We start from the raw sequence: 23,714 nt of genomic DNA, 5'->3' as shown, positions 1-23,714 counted from the left end.
CTCCCACCGTCCCTCCAGGCTATGAACCAGTAGAGTGGGGAGAGGCCCTTGGAAATCTGTGCCTGGCAAATGAGGCCACAGAGGCCAAGAATGCCTGGCGTGTGGGGTTCATTTAAAGAATCCAGTCTGTCTAGGGACCATTTCTCTGCCCCCAGCACCCAAAGCATTTGGTCCAGCAGTGCCAGGGCACACTCGCCAGGTGACTGAGTGATGGCTGAGACCCTCCAGGTGGGGCTGCAGTGGTTTCCCAGCATCACAACTCGGCTGGGGCTCAGGGAGCCAGCCAGGGAATGGGTGCATCAGACCCTGGGCAAATGCACGGCCTTGTGGACCATGATGGGGGAGGGAAGGGGGAAGGAAGTAGAGGCTGGCTTTCTAGAAGCCTCCCAGAGAACCCCAAGGGGGAATAGCTAAAGCCCCCAGGGAAACTCCTGACTTTCCAGCCTCAAGATGGGGAGACAGCAGCACCTCATCCACCCTGGTAGGGTCTGGGTTCCAGAACCACCTCCGACTTGACCCAACAGAGCCACAGGGAGCGGCAAGGCCCTCTGGTTCTCAGGCCGAACTGCCCCTGTGATAAGATGTGAACCCAGGAGCCCTGCACACGGGCCGGCAGCTCCCCCACCCTGGGATCTGACCCAGAGGCGCACCTGGCCTCTTTCCAGGGGAGTGGGCGCTGGGCTCCCCACTCCTAATAACCACTTTCTCTGGGTGAGTTACCTACATGCAATTAATTATGCAACTATCTATGCTGGGCTGAGAAGAGCAACCATCAAGTTGTCAAGCTAGGCTGGGGGTGAGAATTCTTCCCTCTGTGGGGTAGAAAACATTCCTTTCTGATTTCTGAGTCCCAGGAGGCCGATTGCAGTGAAAGCTTGGGCATAGCCCAGCTTTCACAGGTGTGTATCATTCTTAAAACCTAAACTTTAGGTTGAAATGCCGGGCTGGATGAAGCACAAGCTGGAATCAAGATTGCCGGGAGAAATATCAATAACCTCAGATATGCAGATGACACCACCCTTATGGCAGAAAGTGAAGAGGAACTAAAAAGCCTTTTGATGAAAGTGAAAGAGGAAAGTGAAAAAACTGGCTTAAAACTCAACATGCAGAAAACTAAAATCATGGCATCCAGTCCCATCACTTCATGGCAAATAGATGGGGAAACAATGGAAACAGTGAGAGACTTTATTTTCTTGGGCTCCAAAATCACTGCAGATGGTGACTGTAGCCATGAAATTAAAAGACACTTGCTCCTTGGAAGAAAAGCTATGACAAACCTAGACAGCATATTAAAAAGCAGAGACATTACTTTGCCGATTAAGGTCTGTCTAGTCAAGGCTATGGCTTTTCCAGTAGTCATGTATGGATGAGAGTTGGACTATAAGGAAAGCTGAGTGCTGAAGAATTGGTGCTTTGAACTGTGGTGTTGGAGAAGACTCTTTTGAGAGTCCCTTGGACTGCAAGGAGATCCAACCAGTCCATCCTAAAGGAAATCAGTCCTGGATGTTCACTGGAGGGACTGATGCTGGAGCTGAAACTCCAATAATTTGGCCACATGATGTGAAGAGCTGACTCATTTGAAAAGATCCTGATGCTGGGAAAGGTTGAGGGCAGGAGGAGAAGGGGACCGCAGAGGATGAGATGATTGAATGTCTTCACCGACTCAATGGACATGAGTTTGAGTAAACTCCAGGAGTTGATGATAGACAGGGAGGCCTGGCGTGCTGCAGTCCAGGGGATTGCAAACAGTCAGACCCGACTGAGTGACTGAACTGAACTGAACTGAAACTGTAGGTACGGAAGTACCTGTCATGCAGCACTTTTTTTTTTTTTTTTTTTTAAATCATAACTACTGCTTCTGCCGCCAAGGTTAGCAGGGACTTGCTGGCAGTGTAATGTTTAAAGCTTCACTCCCCAGTGCAGGGGCTGTGGGTTCCATTCCTGGTCAAGAAGTTAAGATCCCACATGCCTCACAGCTAAAAAAACACCCCAAAACCGAAACATAAGACAGAAGCAATATTGTAACAAATTCAATAAAGACTTTAAAAATGGTCCACATTAAAAAAAAAAATCTTTAACAGACTTTACCCAGAGAGGACGAGTGTTTAGGATATAAGAACCCTGGGGAGTGAAGACGAGAACGAGGACGGCACAGTTAGGTTAGAGCTCAGAAGGGACCCCTCATGCCAGGAGACCCTGGAATATCTGCATCCTTGAGATCACAAAGCCCCCTACCACCCCATCCCTCTTCAGCTCCCTTCAGCGCCAGCTGCTCACACCGGCTCCATACTGATGTTGCGTGTGTGTGCTCAGTCGTGTCCAACTCTTTGTGACCCCCTGGACAGTACCCACCAGGCTCCTGCGTCCATGGGATTCTCCAGGCAAGAATGCTGGGGTGGGTTGCCATTTCCTCCCCCAGGGGATCTTCCCAACCCAGGGATTGAAACTGAGTTTCCTGGTTCTTTACTACGGAGGCACCTGTGGGCAATCCCCTACATTGACATTAACTGGTCATCAAATGGCGTGACGGTCTGCGTCTGTGAGCACTACACCTGTCTGTTTGCCATATTAGTCAGCTTTGGCCACCGTCACAAGATACCAAAGACCATGGGGCTTAAACAACAGATGTCTGCTTCTCACAGCTCTGGAGTCTGGGCAGTCTAAGGTCAAGGTACTGGAAAATTCATTTCCTGGGGAGGGCACTCTTCCTGCCACCTTCTGGCTAGCGTCCTTACCTGGTGGACAGAGACAGAGCTCTGGGTCTTCCTGTTCCTTCTTCCAAGGACACTGACCCTATCAGACCAGGGCCCCACCCTTAGGACCTCCTTCAGTCTCCATCACTTCCTCAAAGGACCCATCTTCAAACACAGTCACCCTGGAGGCTAGGGCTTCAACATATGGATTTGGGAGGACACAATTCAGTTCAGAACACAATGTTTTTATATTTTCCATCCTATAAACACTTCCTGAGAGCCTGTTCTGTGCCCGACATGGTCCTGGGGGAGGCCCAGAGCTACCCGCTAGGTGCTCCACCATTTGTAAAGTCTTCATTGAATTTGTTACAATATTACTTCTGCTTTATATACTAGATCCCACATGACCTACAGCCAAAAATATATAATAATTAATATATTATATAATGTATTATAATGTATATTATATAATGTATTATAATATAGATATAATATGTAATTATATATTTGCTAATTATATAATATATAAATATATGTAATATAATATATACTTAATATAATATATACTATATGTATATATTTTTGGCTGTAGGTCATGTGGGATCTACTTCCCTGGCCCTGGATTAAACCTGAACCCCCTGCATTGGAAGGTGAAATCTTAACCACTGGACAAGCAGGGAAGTGCCTAGGGACCTCTTATTAATAGAATCATATAATATTTGTCCCCTGTCTGGCTTGTTTCATTACGCATACTGTTTTTAAGGTCTATCCATGTTGCCGCACATATCAAACTTTCACTCTCTGTTATGGGTAATGTCCCGTTGTGCGGGCAGACCACGTTTGGTTTAGCTGCTCATCTGCTGATGGACACTTGCGTTGGCTCCACCTTTTGGCAGATTATGAGCAGTGCTGCTCTGAACACCTATGTTCAAATATCTGTTCGGTCCCTGCTTTTGACTCCTCTGGATGTATACCTAGAGCAGTTGGCGTCCCATGCTGGGTCGTGTGGGGTCAGGAGAAGGTCACCTCGCAGAGGAGGGTGGGGGAGGTCATTCCAGGTGAATGGATCCCTGTGTGCAGAGGCTCAGAGCCTGCGTGTCTGGACCCTGTGTGGAGTGGATGGGGGAGTGGTGGGCAGTAAGAGTGTGGCCCAAAGGTGAAGGGTCCCGTAGCCGTACAAGGGTGATGGCAGAGGCCCTGAGGACTGGAGACCCAGAGGTGCTCCCATCCAAGCTGGTTTCTCCAAAAGATGACCTGGCAGCTGTGTGGAGGCTTAGACAGAGAGGGGAGGAGACTCGGGTAAAATGAGTCACCAATGCAAGGGGAGTGAAAAGAGGTACCTGGATGAATCAATTGATAAACTTAAGAGAGTAGATGGAAGGAATGGGACCAGGGGGTTCAGGGCCTCGCCAAGGAGGTGGAGGAGTTGGGGTCAAGTGTATTTTACTCTGAAGAAACAAATTTCCAGGAAGAAGCAGGACTGGAGGTCAGGGCGGTTGGAGAAATAGGATTTAGGATGATCTATTGACCAGCTCTAACTAGGAAGAGCCCTGCATTCATTTCACGTGGCACCACCACCCGGAAGGTGGCTCACAGAGTCATAGCTCTGGACTCTTGAGTTTCTGCAGAAAATCAGCAGGGAACAAGCCAGAGGGACATTTATCTGCAGGGAGACCAAGTCCAGGAGGCTTTAATCATCAACGTAATCATTTCAGTCTGACTTGTCCCATTGACCTCCCTATGCATAATTTCATGGGTGGTTATAGTGCCATTGCCTAGTTGAATGACACTGATTCATGCAGGAGCTGCCACACATATTAATAAGGTGGCTGTGTTAAAGACGGATTGCTTACCGCCATGCGTCAAAGCCTCCAAACGCCCCGTCATGTTTAATAATTGAACAGTGACACCTTGAACTTACAGTGGACACCGTGAATCACAGCGGAAATGTCCAAAGGGAACGCAGAGGCACTTTGGTTTTCAGTGCCACCTGCTGTCACTCAGGATGCCGGACTTTGGTGGACCATTATGTCGAGCTGATGATTCCTGGGCTCCGTGCTGCCCTTCTGGCCCCAATTCCCAGGGAAACAGGCCGTCCTGATGGGGCTGGTGTGCTCGAGACCAAGGGAGCACGCATCTCCACTCCCGTGGGCCGTAATTTGAAAAATGTGAGAAAGGCTGTACAGCTGAAACTCACACAGCATTGCAAATCAACTGTAACAGTATTCATTCACTATCTGCGTTCTCCAGGAAAGCAATAAACCATATATACTGCATGCTAAGTCGCTCAGTTGTGTCCAGCTCTTTGTGGCCCCGTGGACTGTAGCCCACCAGGCTCCTCTGTCCATGGAATTCTCCAGGCAAGAGTATTGGAGTGGGTAGCCATTCTATTCTCCAGGGGATCTTCCCAACCCAGGGATCGAACCTAGGTCTCTTACATTTTCTGCATAGGCAGGCAGGCTCTTTACCATTAGGCCCACCTGGGAAGACATGTTACTGAGCAGGAATTAAAAATATATATATTGGGGTTCCCTGGTGACTCAGATGAAAAGAATCTGCCTGCAATATGGGAGACATGGATTTGATCCCTGGGTCGGGAAGATTCCCTGGAGAAGGGAATGGCAACTCACTCAGGTATTCTTGTGTGGAGAATTTCATGGGCAGGACAGAGGAGCCTGGCGGGCTACAGACCATAGGACCACAAAGAGTCAGGCACGACTGAGTGACTAACACTTTCACTTTCATACATATACATGGGCTTCCGAGGTGGCGCTAGTGGTGAAGAACCCTCCTGCGAAGCTAGGAGACATAAAGATGTGGGTTCCATCCCTGGGTAGGAAAGATGCCCTGGAGGAGGGTGTGGTACCCACTCCAGCACTCTTGCCTGGAGAATCCCATGGACAGAGGAGCCTGGTGGGCTACAGTCCAGGGGGTTGTAAAGAGCCGCACACGACTGAAGTGACTTAGCACGCATACACGCACGTACATATATGTATGTGTACACACACAAACATACACACAGGGCACCAGTTTTCTAGGGATGCTGTGAGAAATCAACACAAACTTAGTGACTCAAAATGACGAATATCTGTTATCTCACAGTGGAGGCTGGTGGTCAGAAATCAGGGTGTGGGTGGGACTGGCTCCGTTTGGAGTCTCCGGGGGCCTCCTCTTCCCCGCTTTGATCGCCATCAGCAATATCTGGCCTGGGGACACCTCCCTCCAGTCTCCTCCCCCACTTTCACCAGGCCTTCTCCTGTCTTCTGTGTGTCGAGTTTCCCTTTCTTATCTTTATAAGACATCAGTCACTGGGTTTTTTAAAAATCTTTTGACCATGCCTCCAGCAGGCAGCATCTTAGTTCCAGACCAGGAATTGCACCCACACCCCTGCAGTGGAAGCATGGAGCCTTAACCACTGGGCCACAAAGGAAGTCCCCAGTCATTGGACTCAGATCCCACCCCAAATCCCCGATGCGCTCATCCTGAGATTCTCAACTTGATCACACCTGCCAAGATTCCGTTTCCAAAGGGGACATTTCACGGGACTTGGTGTTAGGACTTGGACACATCTTTTGGGGGATGCTGTTCAATTGCCTGCACATACATAAATAGTACCTCCTAACTTTAAACGTGATTTCATTCACCAGAGTTGGGGTAGGGGTGGGGAGTTGTCCTTCCCTCCGGCTGGCCTTCGCCCAGCCTCCTACCTGCCCTCCAGCCTCCCCCCTGCCCTCCAGCCTCCCTATTCCATCCAGCCTGGGGGCAGTGCTTAGGGGTTCCCAATCATGCTATTCAGCTTACCCCTCTTGCCTGGGCTATTGTTTCCAGCTCTGACCACCTGGCCTAGGAATGGCCCAGAGCCCTGCTTGGTACCAGGTGGCCACATCTGGAGCCCCAGGTCAGGCAGTCTTGGGACCATTTGGGGTGTGCGTTTGAAATATGTGTTATAGGGACTTCTCTAGTGGTCCAATTGGAGAAGGAAATGGTAACCCAGTCCTATATTCTTGCCTGGAGAATCCTATGGACAGAGGAGCCTGTCAGGCCATGGTCCATGGGGTCACAGAGAGTTGGACACGACTGAAGTGACTAAACACACTAGTGGTCCAGTGGCTAAGACTCTGAGCTCCCAATGCAGGGGGCTGGGGTTCAATCCCTGGTCAGGGACTAGGTCCCACAAGACACAACTAAGAATTCACATGCTGCGATTAAAGATCCCATGTGCTGCACCTAAGACCTGGTGTAGCCAAATACATAAATAATTTGTTGATTTGTAAAAAACTAATAAAATGTTAAAAGAAAGAATCCCATGTTGTAGGAGGGAGTCTGGGCCCTGGGTGGTTGGAGTCCAAGAGAAGCCTCAACTCTGGGAGGTGTGTTTGGGCTGAGACTTGAAGGATCAAAAGGGACAAGTCTACTTTTGGGTAAACCAGGCGCACAAAGGGGAGGCTGGTTTTGTGAAACAGCCCCAAAGTGAATCCTTCGGTAAACGAAAAGTTCTTCCTGCTAAGGAAATGTGAGGTGAAAGGCGCTCAGTCGTGTCCGACTCTTTGCAGCCCCATGGACTATACCGTTCATGGAATTCTCCAGGCCAGAATACTGGAGTGGCTAGCCATTCCCTTCTCCAGGGGATCTTCCCGACCCAGGGATCGAACCCAGGTTTCCCGCATTGCACGCAGATTCTTTACCTGCTGAGCCACACGTGTTAAGGACATAACTGCCTTCTATTTTGCCCCCATTCCCAGGGAGCAGGGGTTGCATCTTCCTTATCTTTGTATCCCTCCTGGGGTCCTTATACCTATCTTACTAAATGCTTGTTGAGCTGAATTAGAAATATAAGCTACTTATTAGAAAATATTAAGGACTCATTGTGAATATGGTGAGGTATAATGGGTGTGGTGGTAAAAAGTCCTTATCTTTAGAGATGCATATTTTGAAAGCATCGACGATTTTGAAACATGAAGCGACATGGTATCTGGGATTTGCTTGAAGATCTTCCTGCACTCAGCCCTCAAGATGCTGGAGAATAAGTCCCTCAGGCTGCCTTGTGCGTAGTGAGCTTGTCCCAGAGTCCGGGCTGATGAGGGGAGGGGTCTTCACGGTGAGGAAACCTGAGAGGCACACCTCTGCCAGGCAGCCAAGGGCAGCATCACAGGGGCTGGGCATGCCACACGTGCCAACACATGATGGCATGGGGTGGGCACTGCACCCCTGTGGGCATCCCCTCAACACCCATGAACCTAGCCTAATCCCGAGAAAAACATCAGCTGAAACCTGACAACCCCCTGACCTCCGCTCAGTCCTCCGCAACACTGCCCAGGTCATCGGAAACAAGGCAAGTCTGAGAAACCGTCACAGCCCAGAGGCGCTAAGGAGGCAAGAAGACTGCATATGGGATTCTGGGTGGGGTCCTGGGACAGCAAATGGGTGTTAGGCACGAACTAAGCCAAAGATGGAGAAGCTCTATACAGCCAATGAAAACAAGACCAGGAGCTGACTGTGGCTCAGATCAGGAACTCCTTATTACCAAATTCAGGCTTAAATTGAAGAAAGTAGGGAAAACCGCTAGACCATTCAGGTATGACCTAAATAAAATCCCTTATGATTATACAGTGGAAGTGAAAAATAGATTTAAGGGCCTAGATCTGATAGATAGATTGCCTGATGAACTATGGAATGAGGTTCGTGACATCGTATAGGAGACAGGGATCAAGACCATCCCCATGGAAAAGAAATGCAAAAAACCAAAATGGCTGTCTGGGTAGGCCTTACAAATAGCTGTGGAAAGAAGAGAAACAAAAAAACAAAGGAGAAAAGGAAAGATATAAGCATCTGAATGCAGAGTTCCAAAGAACAGCAAGAAGAGATAAGAAACCCTTCTTCAGCGACCAATGCAAAGAAATAGAGGAAAAGAACAGAATGGGAAAGACTAGAGATCTCTTCAAGAAAATTAGAGATACCAAGGGAAAATTTCATGCAAAGATGGGCTCAATAAAGGACAGAAATGGTATGGACCTAACAGAAGCAGAAGATATTAAGAAGAGGTGGCAAGAATACACGGAAGAACTGTACAAAAAAGATATTCATGACCCGGATAATCATGATGGTGTGATCACTCACCTAGAGCCAGATATTCTGGACTGTGAAGTCAAGTGAGCCTTAGAAAGCATCACTATGAACAAAGCTAGTGGAGGTGATGGAATTCCAGTTGAGCTAGTTCAAATCCTGGAAGATGATGCTGTGAAAGTGCTGCACTCCATATGCCAGCAAGTTTGGAAAACTCAGCAGGGGCCACGGGACTGGAAAAGGTCAGTTTTCATTCCAATCCCAAAGAAAGGCAATGCCAAAGAATGCTCACACTACCGCACAATTGCACTCATCTCACATGCTAGTAAAGTAATGCTTAAAATTCTCCAAGCCAGGCTTCAGCAATACATGAACCATGAACTTCCTGATGTTCAAGCTGGTTTTAGAAAAGGCACAGGAACCAGAGATCAAATTGCCAACATCTGGTGGATCATGGAAAAAGCAAGAGAGTTCCAGAAAAACATCTATTTCTGCTTTATTGACTATGCCAAAGCCTCTGACTGTGTGGATCACAATAAACTGTGGAAAATTCTGAGAGAGATGGGAATACCAGACCACCTGACCTGCCTCTTGAGAAATCTGTATGCAGGTCAGGAAGCAACAGTTAGAACTGGATATGGAACAACAGACTGGTTCCAAATAGGAAAAGGAGTGCGTCAAGGCTGTGTATTGTCACCCTGCTTATTTAACTTATATGCAGAGTACATCATGAGAAATGCTGGACTGGAAGAAACACAAGCTGGAATCAAGATTGCCAGGAGAAATATCAATCACCTCAGGTATGCAGATGACACCACCCTTATGGCAGAAAGTGAAGAGGAGCTAAAAAGCCTCTTGATGAAAGTGAAAGAGCAGAGTGAAAAAGTTGGCTTAAAGCTCAACATTCAGAAAATGAAGATCATGGCATCCGGTCCCATCACTTCATGGGAAATAGATGGGGAAACAGTGGAAACAGTGTCAGACTTTATTTTTCTGGGCTCCAAAATCACTGCAGATGGTGACTGCAACCATGAAATTAAGAGACGCTTACTCCTTGGAAGAAAAGTTATGACCAACCTAGATAACATATCGAAAAGCAGAGACATTACTTTGCCGACTAAGGTCTGTCTAGTCAAGGCTATGGTTTTTCCAGTGGTCATGTATGGATGTGAGAGTTGGACTGTGAAGAAGGCTGAGCGCTGAAGAATTGATGCTTTTGAACTGTGGTGTTGGAGAAGACTCTTGAGAGTCCCTTGGAATGCAAGGAGATCCAACCAGTCCATTCTGAAGATCAGCCCTGGGATATCTTTGGAAGGACTGATGCTAAAGCTGAAACTCCAGTACTTTGGCCACCTCATGTGAAGAGTTGACTCATTGGAAAAGACTGTGATGCTGGGAGGGATTGGGGGCAGGAGGAGAAGGGGACAACCGAGGATGAGATGTCTGGATGACATCACAGACTCAATGGGCGTGAGTCTGAATGAACTCTGGGAGTTGGTGATGGACAGGGAGGCCTGGCGTGCTGCGATTCATGGGGTCGCAAAGAGTCGGACACGACTGAGTGAACTGAACTGAAGGAAACCAGTAAAAAGGATGTATTTTAGTTAATAATAATGAACATGGCTTCATTATCTTTCCCTGATGCTGGGAAAGATCGAGGGCAGAAGGAGAAGAGGGTGTCAGAGGATGAGATGGCTGGAGGGCATCACTGATGCAACCAACATGAACGTGGGCAAACTCTGGGAGATGGTGCGGGACAGGCAGGCCTGGAGTGCTGCAGTCCCTGGGGTCACAAGGAGCCGGACACAACTGAGCGACTGAGCAACAACATGGGTTCATTAATTGTAACAAACGTACCATATGAAAGTAAAATATTGACATGGAGAAACTGAGGGGTGGGTATACAGCAGCTATCTTCATTTTTCTGTCAATCTAAAATTGCTCTAAAAATAAGGTTTACTTTAAAAAATACTCCTGCAAAATAAGAGGAGTTGGCAGATGCGGGCGAGGGGCGCAGGGGCAGAAAGAAGATGGGCAGAGAGTCAGTAACTGTTGAAGCTGGGTGATGGGGGCGAGAGGTTTTGTATACTCTCCTCTGTACTCTGGGTTCCTCTGTGGCTCAGCTGGTAAAGAATCCACCTGCAGTGCGGGAGACCTGGGCTCGATCCCTGGGTTGGGAAGATCCCCTGGAGAAGAGAATGGCTATCCACTCCAGTATTCTGGCCTGGAGAAGTCCATGGATAGTCCATGGGGTTGCAAAGAGTCGGACACGACTGAGCGCCTTTCACTTCACTGCACTTCTCTTCTCTGTACTCTAGTGCATTTTAAAAATTATATAGTAAGTGCGTGTGTGTGTGTGCATGTGCGTGTGTGTGTGCGTGCATGTGCGTGCACGCGTGCGTGTGCGTGTGTGTGCGTGCATGTGCGTGCGTGTGCGTGCGTGCGCGTGTGTGTGTGCGTGTGTGTATCGGGGGACCATTACAGAGGTATTCCTGGCCCATAACAGATCTCCAACAGAGCAAGGCAATTACCAGAAGCCACGGCGACTGTCACCAGACTCCCCTAGGCCATACTGTAAAAGCTCTGCAATGGGTCTATTTCTCTCTTACGACTTCAGACATCATTCAGGAGTCTGCTTCCATCTCATGCCACTTCCGGGATGAGGAAGTTCAGCCTTAACACTGGTCCCTCCAGGACGCCAGGGGACCCAGGCACTCCTGCCACGTGCCGCGGCGCTGCTCTGAACGTTGAGTAGTTTCCCTTTATTCAAAGCAGACCCAGCCTTCTGGGAGAATATTGTGATAAGAGACCTTCTGGAACCTGACCCAGCTGATACTGGGTGCTGACAGTCATTGCTTTGCAAGAATAATGGGAGGCTTTTCCGTCCATCAGGTGTCCAGCCTGGAGCACAGCATGAAATGTGAAAAATCAGGCTCGTGTGTAATATAGAGAACCATCCTTAACCGAACGTCTCGCAAAGGAGTAAGAAACGGAAATGCAGAACCAAAAAGATGCCTGGCTTCAGGCCATTCCTGTGGCTTGACAGTGGCAATAGTTATCACTATCACCATCGTTACCTCTAAGGACGTTTGATGATAAGGTCTCCTACAGGTACACAGAACTTCACGGTTGCAAAGCCCTTCTGCCCCTATCACCTGCAGGCTCCTCACTGCCATTGGGAAGCCAGGCAGCTGAGCAGGGTTTCCTGGCTCCACTTTGCAGATGCAGAAACTGAGGCTTGGCAGGTGGTAGTGACTTAGGCAGCTGGCTCCCGCCAAGGTGAAGTTCAGACCCGGCCCCTCTGGCTCTCTGAATCAGACAGGACCCAGACTCCCTTCCCTTTCCCCCTCTGCTTTTCTACCCCACAGCTGGGGACCTCACCACCTCTCCTCTGCCCTTTCCCGTGCCCCTCTGCCCTTCATCAGGAAGATCTGATTGGCCACCTTGGGTCATGTGCTCATCTGAGAGCCAATCGACAGTAGGAGGCTTGGTTCTGTTCACCAATGGCACCTCTCACCCTAACTCTATCAGGAGCATGGGGAAGGCCCTTTCCCAGAATGACCCAGAACTACGTCTTCCCACCCCACTCCACCCAGTCCTCAGAAGGAAGAGGCTCCTGGAAACCCGCCTCTCCCAGGGCCTGAGCTCAGAACTTCCCGGCTTCTGCAGCCTTGCCCTGAAAGCTGCAGATGGGAACCAGAACCCATGTCGCCCTTCCATTCCCCCCACCTCGTTCCTGTGATCAGACTCCAGGCACCCTTCCCTTCCCTGCCCAGACCCCAATTCACAGGCACCGAGAGCTGCTCAGATGTCCCCTCACCCTCCTCATCCCTGGACCTGACTCCAGCACAGCCCAGCCCTACACTGGTTCTCCCCCTTCCTGCCAAGATGTGATGGGCTGGTCCAGGCCTGGCTGGCTTTAGTGGACGAGTGCCCCAAATGCCTCACAAACGCTGGGAGTTCCCGAAGGTTCGAGAGTTGGACATGCTCGAGTTATCAGACACCGGCCGTGCTGCAATCCCACTGCGGGGCTGAGAGCATGGCCAGTGGCAGGGTTCCGGCTGCTGCGACGACCTGAGGCATGAATGAGATGCCTGAGAAGATGGGGTGAAGCCTGGGCAGGACTTGGAGGAAACGTACGTGGAGACCAAGGGTGTGGATGCTGGCTCCCGCAGCTGTGAGCAGGGGCCTGGGGGAGTGCGCTGCCCTTGGTCCACTGTCCACGCCGAAGGTGGCGCCAGGATCCCCACAAATCCAGTCTGTCCACGTTTCTTTGGACACAGGCTTTTAGAGAGGAATGGAGTTTGGAATCTGATGAACTGAGTCTGAATCCCTTCTTTGGCTCTGAAAAGCCGTGTGACTTTGGGTGGTTGACTCCTCTCTGAGCCCAATTCCCACGTCTCTTCTGACACAGGCTTTGAGAGAGGAATGGAGTTTGGAATCTGATGAACTGAGTCTGAATCCCTTCTTTGGCTCTGAAAAGCCGTGTGACTTTGGGTGGTTGACTCCTCTCTGAGCCCAATTCTGTTGTTGCTTAGCTGTTGTTCTTGTTCAGTTGCTAAGTCGTGTCCCACTCCTTTGCAACCCCGTGAATTGTAGCCCGCCAGGCTCCTCTGTCCACGGGATTTTCCAGGCAAGAGTACTGGAGTGGTAGCCACTCCTTTCTCCAGGGGATCTTCCTGACCCAGGGATCGAGCCCAGGTCTCCTGCACTGGCAGGCGGATTCTTTACTGCTGAGCCACCAGACAAGCCCTGAGCCCGGTTTGCTTGTCTCTAAATCGGGCACAACTGCACCCACGTGGGTGGGTTTCCAGGAGGAATAAATGAAGCACAGGCTGCTGAGTGCAGAGGGATTCAGTGCATGTGGTGGTCTCTCCTTCCCACGAAAGAGAAGCCTCACCTCCCCCTGGCAGCTTCTAGAGGGGATCAGAAAACCCACGAGAGACACCACCAGCAGAGCTCCGTGATGCGCCTGCTGGGGTGAGCCTGGGGCGTGGAGTGTGCTTGAGCCACGCTTCCTGGGGATGGGGGGGTGGGGTGGGGGGTGGCGAGCTGTCAGAAATAATGTGGGTTGGAGGCTTTCCCAATACACAGGCTGGGCCCCACCTCAGAGCCTTGGGAGGCAGGAGGGTTTTGAGAAGGTCTTGGGGAATATTTGCAAACCCTTGGCTAGACAGGACCGCCCCTCTTAAAAGATTCCCATGCACACAGCATCAGGAGGCTCACAAAGCTGTTTATTTTCCCACCTATGATACAGGATGGAGGCAGGGTGCAGAAAACCCAGGGACTGCTTTGGCGAAATTCTGGAGCTGCACGCAAACCTAACAGGCTGTGGCTTTACCAGGGGATCTTCTGTTTCCACACAATTTAATTGACCTTTGAAGGGCTCCCGGGGCACTGCAGCGTGCTGCTTCTGGATAGAATTTATCATACCTGCTCTGCTTTGGTAACTGTGTCTTTAGAATTTCATATTCAAAACTTGATTGGCGAAAAAAAAAAGTACCAAATGTCAAAATTTCATAAAATCAGGGCAAGAACTGGTCTTCTCTTGCCATTTGGACTTAGCTGCCCCTTGAAAAATGTTTTTTCCCCCCACCTTGGTCATTTAGCAACGCCCAGCCCAGAGACAGGAAAAGGGAGCAAAACTTAACCTTTGAGTTAAAAGAGAAGCAAGGTTTTCAACCAAACAGTTAAGTCACTGGACTCATCATTTAAACACCAAAAGACAACAGATGGACTTAATTCATCTGGCCCAGCTTAATACATGTCGGCCTAACGCTACAAACAAATACATAAAACCGAGATACGTCTGGGTGGTACAAACAGGGACAGGGCGTCGTCACAGCGCAATGACTTGGCCCGGAGGCACAGACTTGGGTGCGCTGCGAACCGGCCCCTCAGAACCAATACTCAGAGACGAAGATGTGGACGTTGACGACATTCCGGTGCGACACCACACCCCCGACCACGTAGTTCATCTCCAGCTTCAGGACGGCGTGGAACGGGCCCACGATGGGCCGCACCTGGCGCACAACGCCTGGGGAGAGAGCAGAAGTTGTTTGGGGAGTTAGCAGGGACCGAAGCAGCGTGGAGACCGGGGACACGATTTCCCTCCGGGAATTTCAGAGCTGCAGGTGCGCCCGGACCTCATCAAGTCCCGCCTGAGCCAGGTGCTTGCATCTCCCTCCAAGTGATCACCCCCAGGCTCTGCCACCATCCCTAGGGACGAGTGACAGCGGGCGCACTGCAGCCTGTCCGCTGTGTGCAGCTCGCACCGTCAATGAGTCTGTGTGAGCAGGCTTTGGAGCCCTTGCCTTAGGCTCCATGCCAGCTCCTTTTCTGTGAGCCTGGTTTCCTCCTCTACCACCGTCTACCTAACCAAAAACTTAAGAGTCTAGATAAAGGGCCTGGCATGGAGCAGATGCCCAGAAGACACCCATCCCCCTCTCTCCTAACCCACTGTGCCCACTTGTGACCCATGGGAAGAAACAAAGCATGTGTGAGCCTCTTCCCCCAGTCTCTCACGTTGAGGACTGTCCCGGGGGCCTGGAAACCCTTTATCCAAGCAGAGAAATCCTGGTTCCCTATGGGACACACTCCTGGGTCCTTCTTTCTCCACACCTCTTTTATGAAGGGTGACACCTGAACCCTTGCCCAGTGTTCTTGGTGAGCAAGAGGCAGCTTGAGCAGCAGAGATGGGTCAGGGCAATCAGAGGGACAGACGGCATGGGGGAGACAGGTGTCTGTCCGGGGAAGCAGAAGCCTGCCGTGTAAAGCTACTGGGGGGTGGCAGGGAGGTCTGCCTGGACCAGCGTAGGGACCCAGCAAAGGCCATGATGGTGGCCTCCCCAGACGGGGCTCAGAGGGAAGGGCCGGTACGTTCAGCTCAGTCGCAGTGGAGGAGGAACAACCTCAAGTGTCCTGTCCCTGAAAGTTCCATGTCTCCAGGCTGGACCCTGACGTCGCCGTCTGCCCACGCAGGGCACCCAGCATCTCACGGAGAGAACAGCCCTGCGCTCAGGGACCAGATGCTCTCCTCCTGGCTGGACGTGGAGAGCCCACCACCCTCTCGGGGCCTCAGATTCCTCAGCGAGCAGATGATGTCACGTGAGCCTGTGCTTTGCACTGACTGGTCCCAACCCACCCCACCCCCAGCTCAGTGTCCACCAAGGTGTGAGCCCCAGGGGTGCAGGGCCACCTTCCTGCCGGACAGGCGGGCTCACTGCCTCACTTCTGCACGCGTTCACACATTCCTCAACGGGTACCAGGTGCTGTTCATAGTGGTGCCAAGAAAACAAATAGAACCCTGGTTTCAAAGTTGGTGGTGGACCTAGGTGAGTGCCATGCTCTGACAGAAGTCCGCACGCTGTCCAGCGGGGGTGAGGATGGAGGTGAGGGAGGCGGGGGAGTCAGTAAAGGCTTCCTGGAGGAAGTAGCTCTCTCCCTGCAGATCCCCGTGCCTGGCACAGAGCAGGTGCCACCCCTACAGCTATTGACATTTAGGAGGGACCCTCTTCCGTCACCCTGGCTCTGATATTAGGACTTTCCCGAAGCTGTGTGGCACAGGAGTATGCTGGAGCAGCTGGTTGTCTGGTTGTGCCATATGACAATTTCTAAGCCCAACATGACGTCACTGAAGGTGGGCTCAAGAATCACCCATCACTGCAGGGCTGTCTGCAAACAACACCCTGGAGCCTGAGAACCAGCCAGGATGCAGATTGTTTGCTGTGTCCAACTGCTGACTGCAGGCTGGTTTGTACAAACAGCCCTGCCGCTCACTTGGGAAATGTGCACCCAGCGTGGCCCTTCACACCCACACTGAGATCAGTGAGGGCTCTGGGGGGGTCTAAAGGGGCCCAAGGCCTTTTGCACCCGTGGCCGGTTCTCGGTCAAGACCACCAAGTTCATGTTCAGGAAGGGGATTTGGGCAGGCCATCCCCCCTTTCACTCCCTGGGCTTGTGCTTCAAAGGTGCCCAGCAGTGGGGTGGAATTCCAGGCTATTCTAAGCAAACAAGGGCTCTAGCTCTGATGAAAAGATAAGCAGAAGCTTCGGTGGGCTGTCAGCACCCTTTCTCTGCCCCTGCCTGGTGATGACATCCCAGCTCTGTCCTGTCTGAACGCCCACGAACATCGTCAGCTCCCGGCTAAAGACGGGGGCTTGTCACCACCCTTGGTTTGCCCATGGCCCCTGTGGCGAGCACAGCCCCAGACTCTCCTGTCCCTCACCAGTGTGACCGTCTCCTCTCCCCGGGCCGGAGACCGCCACTGGTGCCCACCAGCCTCAGTGGCCTGGGATACCTGCAAACATCCCTGGGGCAGTGCTCAGAGGGGCTCAGGGGGCTTGAAGGAAAGAGGTGAGAGGCTCAGTGAGCCTGAGAGCTAGCTTACTTAGGACAGAGAGCAATGAGGTGGAGGGAACACTTCCGCAAGCTATGATCAGACAGGTATTTATTTCTATATCTTATCATTATACTGTATGTGTGTGTGCACGCATGCTAAGTTGCTTCGGTCGTGTCTGACTCTTTGTGACTCTATGGACTGTAGCCCTTTCAATACCATATAATTAATATATGATATATAAATATGTGGGCTTCCCAGGTGGGACAAGCAGTAAGGAACCCACCTGCCAATGCAGGAGACGCAAAAAGACGTGGGTTCAATCCCTGGGTTGGGAAGATGCTCTGGAGGAGGGCATGGCAGCCCACTCCAGGATTCTTGCCGGGAGAATCCCATGGACAGAGGAGCCTGGCGGGCTGCAGTCCATACAGTCGCAAAGAGTCAGACACGACTGAAGTGGCTTAGCACACACGCAGCACACACACATATAAATTATATATAGTTTAATTATTATAAACAGAAAGTATATATTGTTGTTGTTAGTTGCTCAATCGTGTCTGACTCTTTGTGACCCCATGGACTATAGCCCGCCAGGCTCCTCTGTCCATGGACTTCTCCAGGCAAGAATACTGCAGTGAGTAGCCACTCCCTTCTCCACCGGATCTTCCCGACCCAGGGATCAAACCTGAATCTCCCGCACTGCAGGCAGATTCTTTACTGTCTAAGCCACAAGGGAAGCCCTTTCAGGACACAAGGTTTGAGTCCAGCCGACCTCAGCCAGCAGCATGATCCCAGGTTGGTTACTGAAATTCTGAGTCCCCACTTCCTCCTCTGTGAAACAGGGATTAAACAGCCATCTTCAGAGTCAGAAACAAAACCATCACAAGGCCATCTGCTGCTTCCCCCTCAGAAATAAGCACTGGATACCATGAAGCTCCACAGCATTCCAGTGTAATATGAATTTCAGTTCAAGTAGGACCGAATTCCTCCATGATTGAAAAATAGAGCAAATGCTGAATATTTTTATTAGATTGCCTTAAACATTGATGAGAAAGGAAAGCTCTGGATGTATAGAAAATATATTTAAATCTCAATATGTACTGTTAGGGCACTTCATGAATGATGCCTAAAGACCAGAATGTGTCACGCTGTTGGCTAAGTGTTCTGACTGTGAACAGCTAAGAGGCCAAACAGACCACTAAAGGAGGCTAAGAGGTGCTTTAGAGAAGAAGGGTGTTGAGAAGGGGAAGAGGGAGCAGAAGGCTGAACTTCAGATGTAGGTCACACTCAGGGGCTGGATTGTCTCAGGATCTTTGCATCTAACAAGAGAACGACTGAGGTGGAAGACATGGGCATCTGCAAGGGTTAAGCAAGGCATTTTGGGAGTGACACAGCATGGTGCTCAGGGGGTCAGCCACCCTACCCTTCTCCTGTGACCTGGGGTCCACATCTCAGGCCACACCCACTCTGTGGATCTGACCACTTCTACTTCAGCCTAGCCACACTTCCTGGGGGCTCTGATTTCAGTGAACATGCTCCCTTCATTCCCAGGTTAGCTCAAGCTTGACGACCACCTCCTGGTCCTCACCTTCACTGAACCTAGACTTTCTGCTGATATCACTTCTTTCTTCACAGCTTTCCCACCCATCCATCCACCCACCCATCCAATCACCCATCCATTCATCATTCATCTATACACCCATTCATCCATCAACCATCCATCCATCCATGCAATAGCGGCCATTCTGCACAAGGGAAGTTTAAGGAAGACTCTACAGAGGAGCTGACTTCAAACTGGATTTTAAATACTAAGTCGGGGGCTTCCCTGGTGGTCCAGTGTTAAGAATCTGCCTCACAATACCAGAGACGCTGGTTTGATCCCTGGTCGGGGAGGACCCCACACGCCACAGAGCAAATGGGCCGCAAACACTGGAGCCCGAGCGCCGGCAGCCTGTGCTCCACAACAAGAGAAGCCGCAGCAGCGAGAAGCCCTGCGCAGCCCAAAATAAATACGTCTAAATAAAAAAGACTGAGCAGGAGCCAGCGAGCTAAGTGAAGCGAAGGTGTCAGCAGCTCAGTCGTGTCCAACTCTTTGCGACCCATGGACTGCAGCCAGTCTCCTCTGTCCGTGGAATCCTCACCAAGGATACTGGAGAGGGTTGCCATTTCCTTCCCCAGGGGATCTTCCCAACCCAGGGATGGAACCCAGGTATTCCACACTGCAGGCAGATTCTTTATCATCTGAGCCACCAAGGAGGCCCAAGGTAGGTAGGACCTGTGCAAAGGCCCTAAGTGTGAAGGCTTCAGTTAGTTCTGGGAACAGAGTTAATCTTGGGGAAAGACAGACAGAGGAGGCTAAGGAGGTGGTAAAGGGCTTCCTCAGGGACTTCGCACCTTGTCAGGCTCACAGAACTGGGAACCCAGAGCAGTGGTCTCCTGGCTTCCTCACCACCACCGACTCTAGACCGCTGTTGGGACAGGGAAAACAAGAGGGCACTAGAGAAACCCTTGCTGCCCAAACATGGCATCACAGACTTTAGAAGCTGAACCTCCACCAGTGGTCCAACCGCATCCGTCACTTGCTCCTACAGATGTGTGGCTGGCTTCCGCTCTGCGCCAGGCACTGGGGACCAGCTAGCCCGCCTGTGTCCTCTTTCATGAAGCCCCGCCAGCCTCACTCCCATCACCTGGTACCTGGTCTCCCTCGAGGGAACCTTCACAGTTGACTCCCCCTTCGGACGCAGGGTCTCTATCACGTTCATCTCTGTCCACTGTCCCCAGCCCAGGGCCCGGGGCAGGACACAGGGGAGGCACCGTTACAATTATCCAGTGGGATGAAAGCAGAGGGAGAGACAGAAAAGAGAAGAAGGGGAGAGGGGAGGAAAGAAGGGACCCTACTCCTTGAGGGCCCCTCAAACCTCTGTCTTGAAGGGAAGGGGCCACTGAAGGCTCTGAGCAGGAGCAGCTTTATGTGGAAAGACCATTCCTGCAGCAAAATGCAGGAGAGAAAGAAAGGCTCTTTCCAGCATGCCTGCCTTGTCCATCTTCCCTGCTGGGGTGTTTACCTCCCTAACTTTCAAGAGCCCCAGAAAAAAAAAAAGGCCACACTGCCGAGTTTAACTGTGTTAATCTCCCATGTCCTCATCTTTGGCATTTCTGCTTCGGGTCCCAGACACTGCTGGTATTCCTCAGCGTGTCTGTGCCTCTGAAAGATATAATTAAGTCTTTTTTTTTTCCTTTGAAAAATGTAGGTCCCCTCGGGCACTTCACCTTCATGTCTCGTCTCTGCTTTGTAAATTGGAGCCGATGTGCCAGGAGCCCGAACACAGAGCCCAAGCGTCCAGCGGGAGACCTCCAACACCTCCTGGGGGCTGTGGTCTGGATTCCAGGGCCCTGCAGCCATCCCCAGGCTTCTGCCGTTTGACTGGGGTCACAACTGATCGTGCCCGCGTTGTCTGAATGGAGGAGGATCATCCGTGAGGGCATCTGCACAAGACACAGGTCTGTGGAGACCTGGAATCACAGCCTGGCTTTCCTTTCCTTCCTCACCGAGCAGCCCTGTGACCTCATACGAGCCACCGTCTTTCTGAAGTTCAGCCTCCGACTCAGAAGTCCTGCGATTCTAACTGACCAAGTGTAATGGCGTGAACAGGGCTGTCGAAGGGCATCTTAGCAAAAACGATGATCCATCCAGAGACGGCATGGTACCTCATGCCAGTGGAAATGAACTGTGCTTTTCAAAAGACAGAGCTTCAAGTTAAAAAAAAAAAAGGCAGAGGGAAGCAAGTCAGCACCAGATGAGAATAAGACGTGGTCGCCACCTGAAATCAGGTTATGGAGACACTGGTTCTTCTCTGTTGTTACGGTCTCCCCACTGCCGTGTGAGGCCAGAGGCCAAGGGCACAGACTTTCTTTTCTGGTCAATCTTTTTAAAATGTAATTAATTAATGTTTCGTTGCACTGGGCCTTTGTTGCTGCAAGCAGATTGCTCTAGTTGTGGCGAGCAGGGGCTGCTCTTCATTGCTGCGGCTTCTCTTGCTGCAAAGCGCAAGGTCTGGCTGCGAGGGCTTCAGTAGTTGTGGGCACATAGGCTTAGCTGCCCTGCAGCCTGTGGGGCCTTCCAGGACCGGGACCGTGTCCCCTGCACTGGCAGGTGGACTCTTACCCACTGCGCCACTGGTCACTCTCCTATCTCTGGCTCTTGGAACATAGTAGGTCCTCGGTCCCACTACCAACCTGACACATAGGAGGGCCGGCAATAAGTGAATTGCTAAATGAACGCACGAACTAGAGACCGAAGCACTAAGCACAGTTTATAAAGTTGAAAGTTATCGCCCGGAGAAGCAAAAGCGGCGGGAAGGAATGGATGACAGCCACGGGTCACTGGGTTTTCAGGTGTGGCCCACGTGCAAGCAGAAAGGCGACAGGTTGGAACCAGGCTTCCCTGTCTGGCCCTGCGGCCGCCACACAGAGCCACGAGCCAGGGGGAGGTGACGAGTCGGCCTGGTCGGACAAGGTGCCAGGCCGGAGAACCTTGGAGCTCAGAGGAGACCCACGTGGTTTCACCAAACACTAACACAGTGGGCAATGGGGAAAAAAGCAAACCATCACCCGGATCTCAGGACATTTTCCTTGACAGGGATAACTCCAGGCCAGGGTGAGCAGCACAGACCGAAGGCAAAGAGGAAAACGCGAGAACAGGAAGAAGTACGGTCCGGACGTCTAACGCCCAAAGCTATAGTGGAGATGGGCCAGGAAGGAGGTCCACAGCGGCGGAGGAGACGGGAACGGACGGGCCCCGCATCCACTGTTCCTTCCCGTGCTCCCCACACTCCTCAGGGGGGAGGACCGTCGCCTCCCTCCCACCGGGGAGGAGCTTGGGGCTCTGGGGGCTGATGTCCCAGATCACAGGGCTGTCAGGGCACAGCGCCGCCCAGACGGGACAGACCCTGAGCTTAGTTCTCTCCACCCGACCGCACCTGCCCTGACGTGGTGTGCAGGAAACTTCCAGAAGGTACTGCCCTTGGGTGAGTCATCCATACAGGGCAAAAGCGGCAGAGAGGAACTACAGGGCAATCATATCGGTCACGGGCAGGGAAGGAATGGAGCTCTCCAATCCCTGTCTTCTGTTCTTCTTGCCTGAAAAACACCCAGTAAGAGCTTGGAAGGTAGAGGACAGGGGTCTCAGTTGCAGATTTAAAGTCTGCCTCAGCAGAACCATCCTCCCGACTTCTCGGCTCTCATAAACACACTTCCTCCCGGGTCTCTCACGACCAAACCAGAGGGTCTGCATGGGGCAGCAGCAGGGAACCAGAGTCAACGCCCCCGAGGCCCGCCTCTCCCTTGGGTAGAAAGAGGAAAAGAAACGTCAGCTCTGCACAAAGCCTTCCAGGGTCCTTCCTGGATGCAGGAACCAGCATTTCCAGGGGCCCATGGTGGGTATGAAGACACCCCCATCCGCCATCTCCTCCCCCAACATCTCAGCCACATGCGCTGGGGCCTCACGGTTCCAGGAGGAGCAACGGGGGCTCTGGGGGTGAAATGAGTTCTGAACCAGAAACAGCGAGCCTGCCCCTGAAGCCAGACCCTGGGCCGCTGCCCTTCGGCCAAGCCGCCTGGCCTCGGCCGGCGGGAGAGATGGCCCGGGCAGTCTTCTGGAAGGAATTTGCATCTGATGCACCTGCTTTTACAGGTTGGCGCAGGATGCGGCAGGGGTGGGAAGTGCGAGAATCCCCCCCTCCTTCTCTGTGAGTCCTTCCGCCTGGATCAGCTCCCACCCACCTACCTGCTGGGGACCCTTCCCCATTGCTAGACCCAAACTCATCAGCCCCCTTGCATGTCTCCAGGTGCCCCTAGATGAGAAATCTTAGGGCTGGGACAGACTTCAAAGAGGAGGACTCTGCCTGGTTCAAGGTCACACAGGACGGTCGTGGCAGCAGAAACCCCACATCCAGCCCCACCAGGCTGCGTGTAGGCCTCAGTCATGCCCCCTGAGCCTGGAAGCCCCTCCGAGCCTCAAGTGTCCTCACCTGGAGAACGGGGCCATCTCCCACAGGGATAAGTGACACAGCTGTTGTTCAATCACTCAGTCATGTCCGACTCTGTGCAACCCCATGAACTGCAGCCCGCCAGACTCCTCTGTCCATGGGGATTCTCCAGGCAAGAATACTGGAATGGGTTCCCACGCCCTCCTCCAGGGAATCTTCCCTACCCACGGATTGAACCCTGTCTCCTGCATTGGCAGGGGGATTCTTGACTACTGAGCCGTCTGGGAAACCCAAGTGACACAGGACGTGTGGCCTACATGCTGGGAGTGTTCAGCAAACAGCAGTGCCCTTGCTGTTGAGACGACTGTGACCGTCGAGGACCCGACACGCGGAGTTCTCAGCCATAAGCACAGACCGAACGATCCACCTGGGAACACCCGACTCTGAGGCTGCGGGAAGTGCTCTTGGTGACAGTGGCTGATGGTGAGTGTCTGGGTCCTCTGTGTAGCTACGGTTGTCAGGTGAGGCCGTCGGAAGATCCGTGTCATCATCAGACTCTTTTTTTCCCCCCTAATTTCACACAAGATGCCTCTGCTGCTGTTTGGCTAAAAACATTTCATTTTCTTAAAAAAA

The 23,714-nt window shown here is 51.7% G+C and overlaps 1 protein-coding gene across 1 annotated transcript in view; it reads right to left on the bottom strand.

Moving 5' to 3' along the window:
• Nucleotides 1-14,023: 14,023 nt before the first annotated feature.
• Nucleotides 14,024-23,714, bottom strand: part of FBLN1 (fibulin 1) — an 81,413-nt gene continuing 71,722 nt past the window's right edge. Inside the window, exon 17 of the mRNA XM_068970599.1 lies at nucleotides 14,024-14,793. Coding sequence (XP_068826700.1) covers nucleotides 14,654-14,793 — 140 coding nt within the window. The 3' untranslated portion in view covers nucleotides 14,024-14,653. The remainder of the gene's footprint in view (nucleotides 14,794-23,714) is intronic.

The sequence above is a fragment of the Capricornis sumatraensis genome, chromosome 4 (assembly GCF_032405125.1).
Source record: "Capricornis sumatraensis isolate serow.1 chromosome 4, serow.2, whole genome shotgun sequence".
Classification (NCBI taxonomy): Eukaryota; Metazoa; Chordata; class Mammalia; order Artiodactyla; family Bovidae; genus Capricornis; species Capricornis sumatraensis.
This window is presented reverse-complemented; position numbering and strand designations above follow the sequence as displayed.